Source organism: Bos indicus x Bos taurus, chromosome 29 (assembly GCF_003369695.1).
Source record: "Bos indicus x Bos taurus breed Angus x Brahman F1 hybrid chromosome 29, Bos_hybrid_MaternalHap_v2.0, whole genome shotgun sequence".
Classification (NCBI taxonomy): Eukaryota; Metazoa; Chordata; class Mammalia; order Artiodactyla; family Bovidae; genus Bos; species Bos indicus x Bos taurus.
Window position 1 is genome coordinate 3,294,269 of NC_040104.1, and position 12,485 is coordinate 3,306,753.

At 60.5% G+C, this 12,485-nt stretch overlaps 1 protein-coding gene across 2 annotated transcripts in view; it reads left to right on the forward strand.

Moving 5' to 3' along the window:
* SHANK2 (SH3 and multiple ankyrin repeat domains 2) overlaps nucleotides 1-12,485 on the forward strand; it is a 510,411-nt gene that overhangs the window by 201,290 nt on the left and 296,636 nt on the right. The window contains exons 1-2 of one of the 2 annotated variants that reach the window (XM_027532523.1): nucleotides 1,872-6,370; nucleotides 10,234-10,549. In XM_027532523.1, the coding sequence (XP_027388324.1) occupies nucleotides 6,334-6,370; nucleotides 10,234-10,549 (353 nt within the window). In that variant the 5' untranslated portion in view covers nucleotides 1,872-6,333. Of the gene's footprint in view, nucleotides 1-1,871; nucleotides 6,371-10,233; nucleotides 10,550-12,485 lie in introns of those variants that run through there. The other variant, XM_027532522.1, reaches the window with a different exon arrangement.

Consider the following 12,485-nt stretch of genomic DNA (forward strand, 5'->3'; position numbering starts at 1 on the left):
CCTTCCGGAATGCACCTGGGGGACCCTCATCCTCCCTGTGGTCAGCCCCAGTTCAGCCCTCCAAAGCCCCTCTCCCTGTGCCCGCTCTGACCTGGTCTTGGCAGTAGAGCCCTGTGTCAGGGCTGGTGCGTAGCCCCTGCCGGAGTCCCCGAGCTCCGCCACCATCGGCCCCAAGCCTGGCGGCCCTGGAGGGAGACCCCCACCCTAGGGTGAGACCCCCCCACCCTGGGGGAGCAGTTCTTCAGCCCCCTCATCGGTGCCCCTGCCCCCCACCCAGGGGCCTCGGCAGATCCTCCAGGAGCAGTGCCTCCCTCCCTCTGTGGTCCCAGCTGCTGGAACGTTCCACCTCTCGCAGACACCTCCATGCTGGCTCAGAGATAACCCCCGCACTATTGCCGAGACGCCTTTTTATATCTCCTGTTATTTATAAACGTATGATTCATTGAACAATGATTGTGAGATGAAGAAATGTTGCCTACTAATATTTAAATTGCAGTTATCTAAAGCGACGCGGGAAGGAAGCGAGGTCTGCTATTTTGGCTCAGGTGGGGAGTGGGCAGGAAGAATCCAGGTCTGGCCCCACAGACCCCCCATCCCCGGGGACTGCTACCTCCCTGCTCCCCTGAGCTGGGTGAGGAGCTTGCACACATTGGCGGTCTCCTGCCTGGCAGTTGGTTGTCACTTCTGTTAGACAAGGTGGAGGGTGGGGCTGGTGGGCCACTGAGACCCTCTGGAGTTTCTTCTCCTCTTTTCAGTTCCCCACGGGCCTCCTGTCTGACAAGAGGCTACAGCCGCCTCCGCGAGTTTGCTTCGAGGCAGAAATAGACTCAGGGCCTCTCCTGCTTACCCAGCTGGCTCTCCCTTCTGCACCCCGCTACCAGGAAGAGGAGGTGGGCCCTGACTGAGTCCCCAGGCCACTCGGAAAGAGAAGGGAAACGGCCCCCATCTCGGAGACTTCAGGATCCTTGGTGACATTCACGCCCCAGCCCCACTGGCTCATCCGCTGGGGTCTCATTGAAAACATCGCTCTGGCTGTGGATGTGGGGAGGGATGGTCCTAAAGGACTTCTGTGGCTCCCGGGGGCCCGGGCGCCAGGGCTGGGAGCTCCACGGCCAGCCTGGTGACCGGCCACACACAGCGGCTCTGCGGAGCTGGTGCTGCCCTGAGCTGGGTCTGTGCCCTCCGGCCCATCCTGTGCGCCTCCTGGGTCAGAGCCCCTGCCGTGCGTCTGGTCACCTGGAGCCCTGGCAGCCCTCGAAGCCCCGGGATGACTCCAGCTGCCCACACCCCCAGGCGGGCAGGACACGGCAAGGACGCTGAGGACGCGCCTGTCCATCGGTTGAGGCGGGCCTCCTCCAGTGCCTGGCTGGGCCTCCTCGTGGCAGGCAGGACCAGGGCAGACGTGGGGGTGGGTAGAGGCCGGACGGGCACAGCAGGGAGGTGACCACAGCCCAGGAGACCGCCTGGGGGGCTTGGAGAAGGGCCTGGGAACACTCCAAACAAGGTGGAAACCGGATGGGCCGCCTCCCTGTCCTCTGGTTCTTCACTCACGTCCAGAGCCTTGGGAGCACCACTGCCCCCTCATTTGCAGAGTGATGGGGAGCTGGACACTGGGCCTGATTGATGTGCCGTGGAACCGAGAAGTGCCCCCAGGGTGGACTGCTGGCCTGGCGACCCTGGGCAGCGGCAGGTTGGGGGGTCTCTCCAGGGACTGGATCCTTCAGGGAGACTTCCTGGAGGAGGCGGCACCCAAAGAGACCGTGTAAATGCATTCTAAGGGACCTGGGAGGGCTTATCACAGACACGGAGCCAGGGTGGGGGCCAGGGAGACTGACTCGCTGTTCACTCACAGAATTTTTTTTTTTTAATTAAAAGTGTTTATTTAGCCATTGTTGGCAGCCTTCAAACCCAGGCACTTAAAGACGTTACTATTACTGATTTGCTCCTCGCCTCCTATGTGGCAGCAGCATGCACATCCCCATCGATGGAAGAGGAAACAGGCAGAGAGAGACATGGTGCCTCTCCCGGGGTCACAGAGCTGGGAGGTGCAGGTGCTGGGACTCGACCCCAGAAGGCTGACCACCCTGCTCCGTGCTCCACACATGACTCGTGCAATCCCACAGCCGACACTGGGATGCGCCGGGCTGTTCCCACCTTGCAGGTGGGGCATCCGCGGGCTGGGGTGTCAGGCCAGCCCAGGGCCGCCAAGCAGTAAGACACAGAGCCGGCCCCTGAGTCGGATGCTGGCCGTGGCCCCATGTCCGGCGCTCAGCTGCTGGCTGGCACGGGGAAGGAGGTGGGCTGACCGTCCCCGCGGAGCGGCCCTGCAGACTCTCACCAGGCGTGTTTATAACACCTGGCGTGTCTTCCCTGCCAGGACTTCATAGCGTCTTGAAATGTTCTGATGTGCGAAGAGCCTTTTTTATACGAGAAATGAAATTATTTTCAGCCTGTTGTCAGGCAGTTGTCAAAAGACATGGCAAATGAAGGGCTCAGACAGTGAGGGCTTGGAAGGCAGGTCTGAGCGAGGGGGTCCAGTCAGTGGGGTGCAGGGGCCGAAACCGTGCAGGTCCTTAGGGGAGTGGGAGCAGATGGAGGCGCTCACGCAGAGTTTATTGTTGGTTTATTACCTCCTACCGAGGGCTTGGCACCGGACTTGGGCTGGCTGGAGCCGAGCTGATGGCTAACGGGCCAGGCCAGGTGGCTGACAGTTTGGGGTTCATTCTGAGGTGACCTTCTTCCTTCCTGGAAGCTGTCCGATTTGGGGAGACTCCATCTAATCCTTCCTCCTGATTTTTGTCCTTCGAACAGCCCCCCAACTCAAAAGATGCTCAGTCATCCTTTGGGGTGGGTGGGCAGGTGAGCAAGTGGACAGAGTCACCCCATGCCATCCCCGACCCCACCCACCGCCACTGGCCACCCACCTCACCCCAGCCCAGCTCAAAACCAGAATCTTTGCTGTCCCTTCTCCCCCTCGTTTGGAATGAAGTCCAGTTGAAACCAAACCTCAGCAGTGTGGCCAGCACAGCCTCTAGCGGTCACTGTGGTTGCTCCATGAAGGACCCCGGCAACAGAACAAGGGTCTAGGACTTGGTGGGAGGAAAGCTCAGCCATCTGTGTGCGTCTGAGCTCTGACACCCCCAAACCTACTTTACTTCTTGGGATGAAGTCTGTGCTCTGAACGCCTCAGCCTTCCCTTCCAATCAGTATGTGGCAGGTGTGGAAATGGTGTCGGTGCGACGAGAAAGGAGACTGGTGTGCGTGGGTGCAGAGCCAGTACATGGGTAGTGAGCTCCCCATTGCTGGAAGTGTTCAAGGAGAGCATGCCTACCAGAGGGGAGGAACTTTACATGGACGGGATGGGTGGGGTCAGGAATGGACCGCCTCCCTCCTGGTAGGATTTCTGGTCCGGGGCCGGGCACACAGTAGGTCTGCATGTGAACCTAAGCTCTTGCTGCTAATCTCAGTGGCTCGTTTGCTGGGATTCCTGAAAGTGGTGATCGGAAGGCTGTCTGCTTGTTAGAGGAATGGGAGTGGGAATCTTTGGGCTGAGGAGTGCTTCCCGGGGCCCCTCACATCCTGTTATGTCCAAAGGCTGCTCTTACGCGCCCACTGCGGCCCTCGTGCAGCCTGGGAGGGAGCCGGGGTTTCCGTCTCACTCACTGCCTCGTCCCCTGGGCCTGCACAGCCTGGGTCCACGCGTGCCCTGGGATGTGGAACCTGGAGGCGGGGCGATCAGGAGCCGGGAGCCCCCTCTGCCCCTGGCCGGCCGGCCTCTTTCCTGGTTCTGGGATTTGCCTCAGACTCGTATCAGCTCCTGGGCGGGCAGCCGGGGCCCTGTCATTTCCAGAGGGCTCCCAGTGTTTAGTAGCTCAGTCGTGTCCGACTCTTTGAGACCCTGTGGACTGCAGCCCGCCAGGCTCCTCTGTCCCTGGGGTTCTCCAGGTGAGAATACTGGAGTGGGTGGTCATGCCCTCCTCCAGGGCATCTTTCTGACCCAGGGATTGGACCCATAGCTCCTGCTTGGCAGGTAGATTCTTTGCCAATGAGCCACCAGGGAAGCCAGGATTTGTCTCAGAACAGCCCGCCCTTGGGCCAGGAGCCGGGGGCCCGTCATTTCCAGACTCTGCTCCTACTGCGGGCAAAGACACCAGGAGGAACCGTCCCTCTGAACGCAGGGCCGGGGAGGCAGGCTGGGAGTGTCCCCACCTGGGCCATGGGTGGATGCTCTTTGGGCGTCTTCGGCTCTGCTCCCAGCTTGGGGTTGAGGGGTCCTCCTCCCTTGGAAAAGATGTGCGATGTTCACAGGGGCACCGGTGAAGCCACCTCCTCCCGACTCGCTCCTCCCCAGGTCCACGCAGGGAGCCGGCAATGGCAGGGGCGCTTCCGGCCTGGGGCTCAGTCACTGCCTGCCAGCCGTGGACCACACGCGCTCGCTGTGGACAGCAGAGGCCAAGAGTGTCGCGGGGACTTGGCGCGGGAGGAGGCCCGCGCTCTGAAGTGGCATCAGCTTGAGCCTCGCAGAGCCTCCTGCCCGCTCCCCAGAGGGTTTCCTGGGGCCCACGTGGCAGGGCCCCCGCCTCCGGGGGGGATCTCCCCAAGGTCACTGTCACCGGGGCATCCTGTCCCAGCTGGGGCAGACAGCCAGCACACTCCCGATAAACTGGACACCCCCACCTTGAAGATCCCTGGCGGTTCCTGCGCCAGGGGGGCACAGTGACAGGCTCCCCACGCAGGAGTGGTCGTACCCTTGTTGATTTCTGCGTCTGAGAGAGATGCTTCTGGAAGCTTTGCAGCCTGGCACCCATGTCCGAGGACAGCCTGCCCCTGCCGTCACCCGCTCTGTCCCCCAGGGATGCGAGTGGCGTGGGGCAGGTCGTGAGGTCTTCATGGGTGAAACGCACCAGTGGCTGAGTGTCCGCTAGGGCGAGTCTCAGACGTGGCCTGGGCTCCGGCGTGGCGGCGAGGGTCCCCCGGGGCGGGGTTTGAAGGCAGCTCTAAGCCTTGCGATGGGGCATCGTGGGAGTGAAACGACGCTCACGCGGTCAGCTGGTAACGGGCACCCGGTCCGCGCTCTCGCCACCCTGGACAGACGTCCCGCCAGCCCTGGGCGTCCTGTGGAGAGAGGCTCCCAGAGCTCGTGCCTCTGCTGCTTTTGTTGACACAAAGTGAGCCGACCATATGGAATTCAACTTACAGGCTCCCGGTGCTTTGCCTCATCTCGTCCCATCTTCCTCTCTCTCTCTCTCTCTATTTTTTTTCCCCTTCAAATTTCAGAAGCAGTTCTCTTAGCAACCGAAAAAACGACACTTAATTACAGCCCCAGCAGCAAAGGCGGCAGAGCCTGCTCCCGGGGATGCTCCGTTAAGCTTTCGGAAAGGCCTTTCTCCTCGTGTAGAAAGAACCCCGTGCCACCTGCCGCGGGGCTCCCCGCCACGGCCCCTCCCTCTGTGTTTGCCGCTTGGGCAGAACTTTTTCCCTGCCGCCTCTCCGTGTGTCTCCCGGACTCCCGTACGCAACGTGCAGCCTGGCTCGGAGCGGGCTTTTTATCAGCTGCCTGGAATTAGGGCGAGCTTTGGCTGGGCTGCAATCTTAATTGCTTCATCTCTCTTTTGTTTCCAAAAAAAAAATTAGGAAGGGGGATGGAAATCCTGTTTTCTCCAGGGTCATTACCTCCATGGGGGGGAGCCAGAGAAGTAATGGGTCCTTGTGTCTGATTCTTGCCAACGGAAATCTGGGTCACGTTCAGAGATTCCAGAAGACTGGCACTGGCCTCCCAGTTAACGCGGGTCTGGCTCGTAGCTTATCTGGAACCGGGACGTTTTCTCTCCGGGACCGGCTCCCCCACGTCTGCTGGCGGACACACGGCGGCTGCGGAGAGCGAGGAAAAACTTGGCTTTTGCTTTCGAATGAAAATGAGCAAAGCACAGGAGCCGTGCTCTGTCGCCCGGGGCGGGTCTGAGCCCTTGGATGGTCGGGGCTCGGGGCTCACCGAAGCCTCCCGCCTGCGAGCCTCCTCCCCGACGCACTGATCACAAAAGCAGGGGAGCGCGGCTCACATGACGGGCGCGGGGAGCGGCAGTGGGCTCTGAGAGCAGCCTCAGTCTACGCACGCTTGGTTCCCAGCTGACAGACAGAGTATGGGGTGGGCTCCGTCACCAGCGCGCTGGGTCTGGCCTGCCCAGCTATGTTCGGAGGCAGGCAGTGGCCAGACGCCTGCCGCCGCTCCCCAGGTCCAAACTGCTCCGGCGCCCGGGGGCTGGGCCGCCCTTCCCTTCCTCCCAGTCGAGAAGGTTATATAATGAGCGGACCGCTGCCAAAGTTGGAGGGAAAATGAAGTCTTTGTTAAATGCCTTCACCAAGAAGGAAGGTAAGCGGAGAGCCAGCCTAGGGCGCGGAGTGCATGGAAACAAGCAGCTTCTGACCGGGGTGGCGGGCGGTGGGGGAAGCCAGGGACTCCGGGTCCTCCTAAAATTGCCATTCATTCATTCCTTCCGTGTTAAGGGAGTAATTACTTCTGGTGGGCGACCGGGCTTTGTTGTAGTTGGTCTGGACTGTTAACCCACTTGAAGGTGTCGGTTTCATTTTTTTTTCCCCCAAGTCTCCAGCCCCTTGCAGAAATGTAGCTTGTACATCGTTAGTGCATCCAGAGCCTAACTGTTAAGGAACTAAGTCCTGTGGAAAATAGGAAGTTTGGCTCTAACCTGTCCGCTGCCTGGAGGCTGCCGAGCACTCAGGCAGGAGCAAGAGCCCCAGGACGCCACTGGCTGCCCTGGCCAGGTGGGCGCTTTCAGAACCGCCGCTTGGAGTCCCTTGGCCGTCCCCGGGTTGCGGTTTCGGGGAGCGGGTGGGAAATGCACTGTGGCAGACTTTGAAAGTGCATCTGGTTTTCTGCATGCCTTGTGTAATTTGTATTGTGGAAAAGAAACGTATAAATACATGCATGGAAGGCTAAGCTAAGAAAATATCCACCCACTTAGAGTTTGCAGATTGCCTGGAAGAAGGAAACAGTTGGGTGGAATATTAATCATTTTCAGACAGGAAAAGAGTTATTTCTAACCCTTTGCACATTAAAAAAAAAATAAAACAGCAACAACATTTCCACCGCGGGTTCCGGTTAGTTGGTTAAGGCAGGGAGCTCTCATTTTATGAAACCAGGAGGTTTATGAAGATGTGAGGTTAGAGGAATTAAGGAGACACTTTCCAGCCCAAGCCAAAAAATAAACATGGAAGAATTTCCAATTACACCACACAGGAGATGAACTTAATGTGAATCTTGGTAATTCAGTGAGATAACGTTCATTAGAATGTTCACTGAAACGTCACCTATGAGAGTCCAGCTGAGTAGCTCACTGGCTCCTTGGGGCAGAACGTATTTGCAGAAGTCCCAACTCTTGTATCCCTTAATCTTCCGAGGGCAGCCGCCCCCGCCCCCAACCCCACTGTGAATTGCTGCCACTCTCTGAAAGACCTCTTCCGCCTGGTTCTCAGGAGCGTACAGAAAAGACAGCCTTTGTCTGAGCACATCTGCTCTCACGATGAGCCCAGATTCACCTTCTGGGACTTTGATCTTGGTAACATGTGCTCAGCATGGGGGTTTCAGTTGGGGGCCTGGTGTTCTATTCACGCTGTTCCCTTGTCCCCTAGACTGTTCTTCCCCTTCGGAGTCTGTCTTAGCTATTGGCAGGGCTCCCCTCAAATTCCATCACTTTCCATCAAGGGCATTTGTAGCTGCTTATAACCATCAGAAAAATAGAACTGACTCTAAGGTCAGGGAAGCTGGGAGCCTCGGCATGAGTTCACATCATGGAGTGCAAGTGTTTCCTGGTCTGGGGGAGTCCCCTCCGAGCTGAGGTGACCCCTCCCCTCCATCCGCACGAGCTCTGGCTTGTCCTCGGGTGGGCGCAGGAAGGATGAGGCAGGAAGTCAAGGGGGCTCTGTTGCGAGCATCTGTTCAAGAGGCTGACTTCCTCTCGGTGCCGTGGTCCTGCAGTTGACGATCTCGGCAGGAAGAGCATCTCTCTCTGAGATCCTGGATCCGCCGTGCTAGTGAGGTCTCCTGTCCCCCCGCCCCCCTGCTGGGCGGGGCTCAGGTCACCCTCAGTCCTTCCAGAAGTCTTCAGGCTGCCGTCTGATGCTGACAGCAGCAGTGACATGGGGGTGGCTTCCCCCGGTGACCGGCAAAGACAAATGCGGGACTTTTCCCCAAAATAGACTTTCCCCCCAAAACACTGGACTGATTCCCCAGCGGCCGAGCCCTGGACAGGACAGCCTCTCGGGCCCCGGAGGTGGGAGTCCACGGAGCACGCCTTTCCTGCTCCCTGTCTCCCTCCCGGCTGGGCTGGCGCTGAAGAGCTGCTTTGCTTTGAAGAATTTGGAGTAGATGCGAGTGATGGTGCGCCTTGCCCTGACAGAGGGACTTCAGAGGAAGCAGGCTGGCATCACTGCTGGAAAGAGCGTGACCTCCCCTTGGGTCACTTCCAAGTTCTCACCAGCCATACCAGCCAAGATGTGAATTCCAAGCGTGCGTCCTTGGGAAGCCTCGTGCCATTTCCCTGCGGCTTCCCCAGGCTGGCTGCGTGTGTCTGCTTTCCCAGGATGGTCCTGCCTCCCAGGGAGGCAGCGAAGGGTGCAGTGGGTCGCAGCTGTCTCGGTGGAGCTCTGCCAGCACCACCTCTGTCCCCACAAGCCCAGCCCTCCAGCAGGGGGTTGCCCAGGTTCTGGGTGGGGTGCAGCTGTCCTTGGTTTCCATGACGGACTTCACCACCTCTGACCTCGGGCAGCCGGGGCGGTGGACCATGTGGGACTCGGTCCTGAACTCGCCTTTCTCCTCTGAGACGCTGGTGTTCCCACGTCCCAGTCAGCCCTCCAGGAGGGCGCGTGTCTTCCTGTCGCTGTGCAGTCCAGTTTGTGGAGGGCCAGCTCGAGGAGGCTCGTGTTCTTTGCTGCCTGGCGTGGCTGCCATGCTGCTTCCCTGCAGCCCAGAGGCTTGTGTTTCTGTAGATGCCTCTTCTTGCAAAGGACGGGCTTTTCTGGTGTCTCGGTGGCAAAGAATCTGCCTGCAGTGCAGGAGATGTAGGAGACATGGGTTCCATCCCCGGGTCAGGAAGATCCCCTGGAGGGGAGCATGGCAACCCCCTCCAGGACTCTTGCCTGGAAAATCCCATGGACAGAGGAGCCCCGTGGGCTACAGTCCATTGGGTCCCAGAGAGTCAGACACGTCTGAAGCGACTGAGCGTACACACTTGGAAAGGACACTCTGTTTCTGACTCCAGCCCTCAGAGAAACCTGGGGTGCCGACCACGTGGGTTCCAGCCCTCATGGTACCCAAGGACCGTGTCCTCGTTCTGAGCCCCTGGCTGGGCCGACGTCCCAGAGCGAGGGGCTTGCCTCCAGTCTAGAACATCATGAGGAGCGTGGTGAGGTGTGTCCCCCGCCTCCTGTTTGATGCTTTGCTGCCAGTCCCGGTTTGAGGGGTGGAGAAAGGAGCACACTGGGTTCAGGCAGACGGATTCCCACCAGTAGAGCCAGGGGGCCACGTGTGTTTGCCCTGCCTGTAACAGCCCCACAGACGGGGCGGCTCAAACATTCGCTGTCTCCAGTCCTAGAGGGGGCTGGTCCTCCTGGGATCCCCCCACTCCTGGGCATGCAGACGGCCGTCCCCTCCCCATGTCCTCTCAGGGTTGGCCCTCTGTGTGTTCGTGTCCTGACCTCCTCTTCTTACAAGGACCCCAGTCCTGTGGGATTAGGGCCCCCCAGTGACCCCATTTTACCTTAATCACCTCTTAAAAGGCCCAATCTCCAAAGACAGCCACATTCTGAGGTGCTCAGGGTCAGGCCTCCAACTCCAACCCCCAGTGCAGGTTGCGGCGAGGAGGAGGAGGGACTCCACGGCTGCCTGCGTGTCTGCCTGTCCTTGCTGTGAGCCGGGGCAGCCAGTCGTCCATGGTCTCCGGGCCGCTGGAGGCGCGGGCGCGCGGATGGAAGTGGGACCCAAGCCTCTTCCATCTCAAGCATTGGCTTGAGCTTCCATGCAAGGGGGGTGCTCCCTGCCTCCACCCGTGTCTGCTTCTGTGTCAGGGCGAGCTCTGCACACGCGGGGGCCCTTGGGGGCTCAGCACAGAGCTCGCAGCGTCCGTGTCCTGGGCAGCTGGTGGGGGGAGGGGGTCAGGCACCTCTCCTGGATGACGGTGCCACGCGCGCTCACCCGCGTTTCCCCTCTCTCTGACCCAGTGCCCTTCCGAGAGGCTCCGGCGTACTCCAACCGCAGGCGGCGGCCCCCCAGCACGCTGGCCGCCCCGCGGCTCCTGCTGCGCTCCAACAGCGATAACAACCTCCACGCCGGCGCGCCCGACTGGGCTGTCTGCGCGGCCACCTCCCGCCTCAGCCTCTCGCCCCAGCTGCTGCAGCAGACGCCCGGCAAGGCCGACGGGGCCGCCAAGACCCTCGGGAGCTACACCCCCGGGCCCCGCAGCCGGTCGCCCTCGCTCAACAGGCTGGGCGGAGCCGGCGAGGATGCCAAGAGGCCCCAGCAGCCCTGGCACGTCGGGTAAGGAGCGACCTGGGCGTTGGAGGCGCGGGAGGCGTGGGAGTCCAGGGGGACCGGGGAGGGGGCATCTCTGTGCACGCGGCCCTGGATTCTGGACCTCGGGGTGCCACCAGAGATTGAGCAGGACCCCTGCTTGATTCCAACCCGGACGCTAAGAACACTTGAAAGCCAGAGCCGGCGACTGTACCCGGCAGGGTGGGCGCCCCACTGGGCTCCTGGGCCGGCTTGGGCTGCGGCGGGTGCCTGGGGCTGTTTCCTTTCCTTGTGCGTCCGCTTCAGGGTCTTAAAAGTGAAGTTTGTTCAGAGAAGGAGCTGAGGGCGCGGCCCGCTCTGGGCTGAGAGCTCCTCCAGGGGCCACGTGGGGGTTTTTGTTTGAAATAGAGTTTATTTACAGCGTTGTGTGAATTTCTGCCGTCCCACAGAGTAACTCAATTATATACATTCTGTTTGTTCTTTTCCACCGACGTTTATCCCAGGAGGTTGGGCGTAGGTCCCTGTAGGGCCTCGTTGTTCGTCCGTTCTGTATGCAGCAGTCTGCTCTGCGAGCCCAGCTTCCCCTCCACCCCCCCGCCCCTGGCAACACGAGTCTGTCTGTGTCTGTGAGTCTGTTTCACAGGTAGCTTCACCGGTGCCGTATTTTAGATTCCACGTGTAAGTGATGCCGTACGACTTTCGCTCGTCTGACCGGCTCCACTCACGTGATCACCTTTAGCTCCATCTGGGTTGCTGCAGTGCAGGCCTTGGCTCGATTCCGGGTCGGGAAGATCCCCCGGAGAAGGGATAGGCTGCCCACTGCAGTATTCCTGGGCTTCCCTGGTGGCTCAGCTGGTAAAGAATCCACCCGCAACGCGGGAGACCTGGGTTTCATCCCTGGGTTGGGAAGATCCCCTGGAGAAGGGAAAGGCTGCCCACTCCAGTATTCTGGCCTGGAGAATTCCATGGACTATACAGGTGCCAAGAGTCGGACACGACTGAGCAACTTAAAAAAAGAAACTGTTGCTGCGGACGGCGTCATTTCGTCCTTTCGATGACCGAGTAACGTGTCGTATGTGTGCACCGCATCCTCCTATCTGTCCCTCTGTCGCCGGACAATTGGGTTTCTCCATGGACCAGGCTTTATCGTCCATGGACCTGAGCCTGAGCGAGCACTCGCATTCGTGGCCACGAGGAGCCCTGGCAGAGCTGAGGGTGTGACGAGCCCCGGCCGGGGCATTGACAGCCCTGCCTGGTCCTGTTCTGTCTGCCTACGAGGCCCGGGTAGGGACGAGGCGTGCGTCTCAGCAGACGCTGAAGCAGCTGGGGCTGGCAACCCCATTCTTGGCCCCTTTCTAGACGGGGAGATAAAGCCAGCAAAGGCCAGACCCAGCATGAACCCCCAGGCATCTCTCTGGGGCGCTCTGGACTCTCCCCGCTCTGTCTCCCGCGCCGGCAGGAGGCTGCAGTCCCTGGAGCTCCAGCTCCCAGGCACAACCGTCCTCTTCTCGCGTGGCCTCCGGCGTTTGTGTGTCCAGGCTGAGCCTTCCTGGCGGTGGACTCCTGGCCGGGGCCTCAGTGCTAGTCGGAGCAAGCAGCGCTGTCCCTGACCTGTCACCCCCGCCCCGCGGTGTCGCGTGGACCCACACGCTGCTCCATGCGCCTCGGCTCACCCCGTCGTCCTCCATGGAAGACCCCGCGTCCCCGTTTCCCAGATGAGAGCACTGAGGCCGGGTCCTGGAGCCGGCGCAGGTCGTGGGAGTTGTCCTTCCTGAGCTCTGCCCTCACCCTCGGTGGTCCCGGGGAGCCGGCGCCCTGTGCGTTTGGCCTGGCTCGGCGTGTCCGCTGAGGGGCGAGCGCCCACTTTGGTCCAGCCGTCTGCCTGGTGACCAGGTTCCCCGTCCCGCTGCACACCGCTGAGTTGGGCAGGCCTGGTAGGCTGCCGTCTATGGGGTCGCACAGA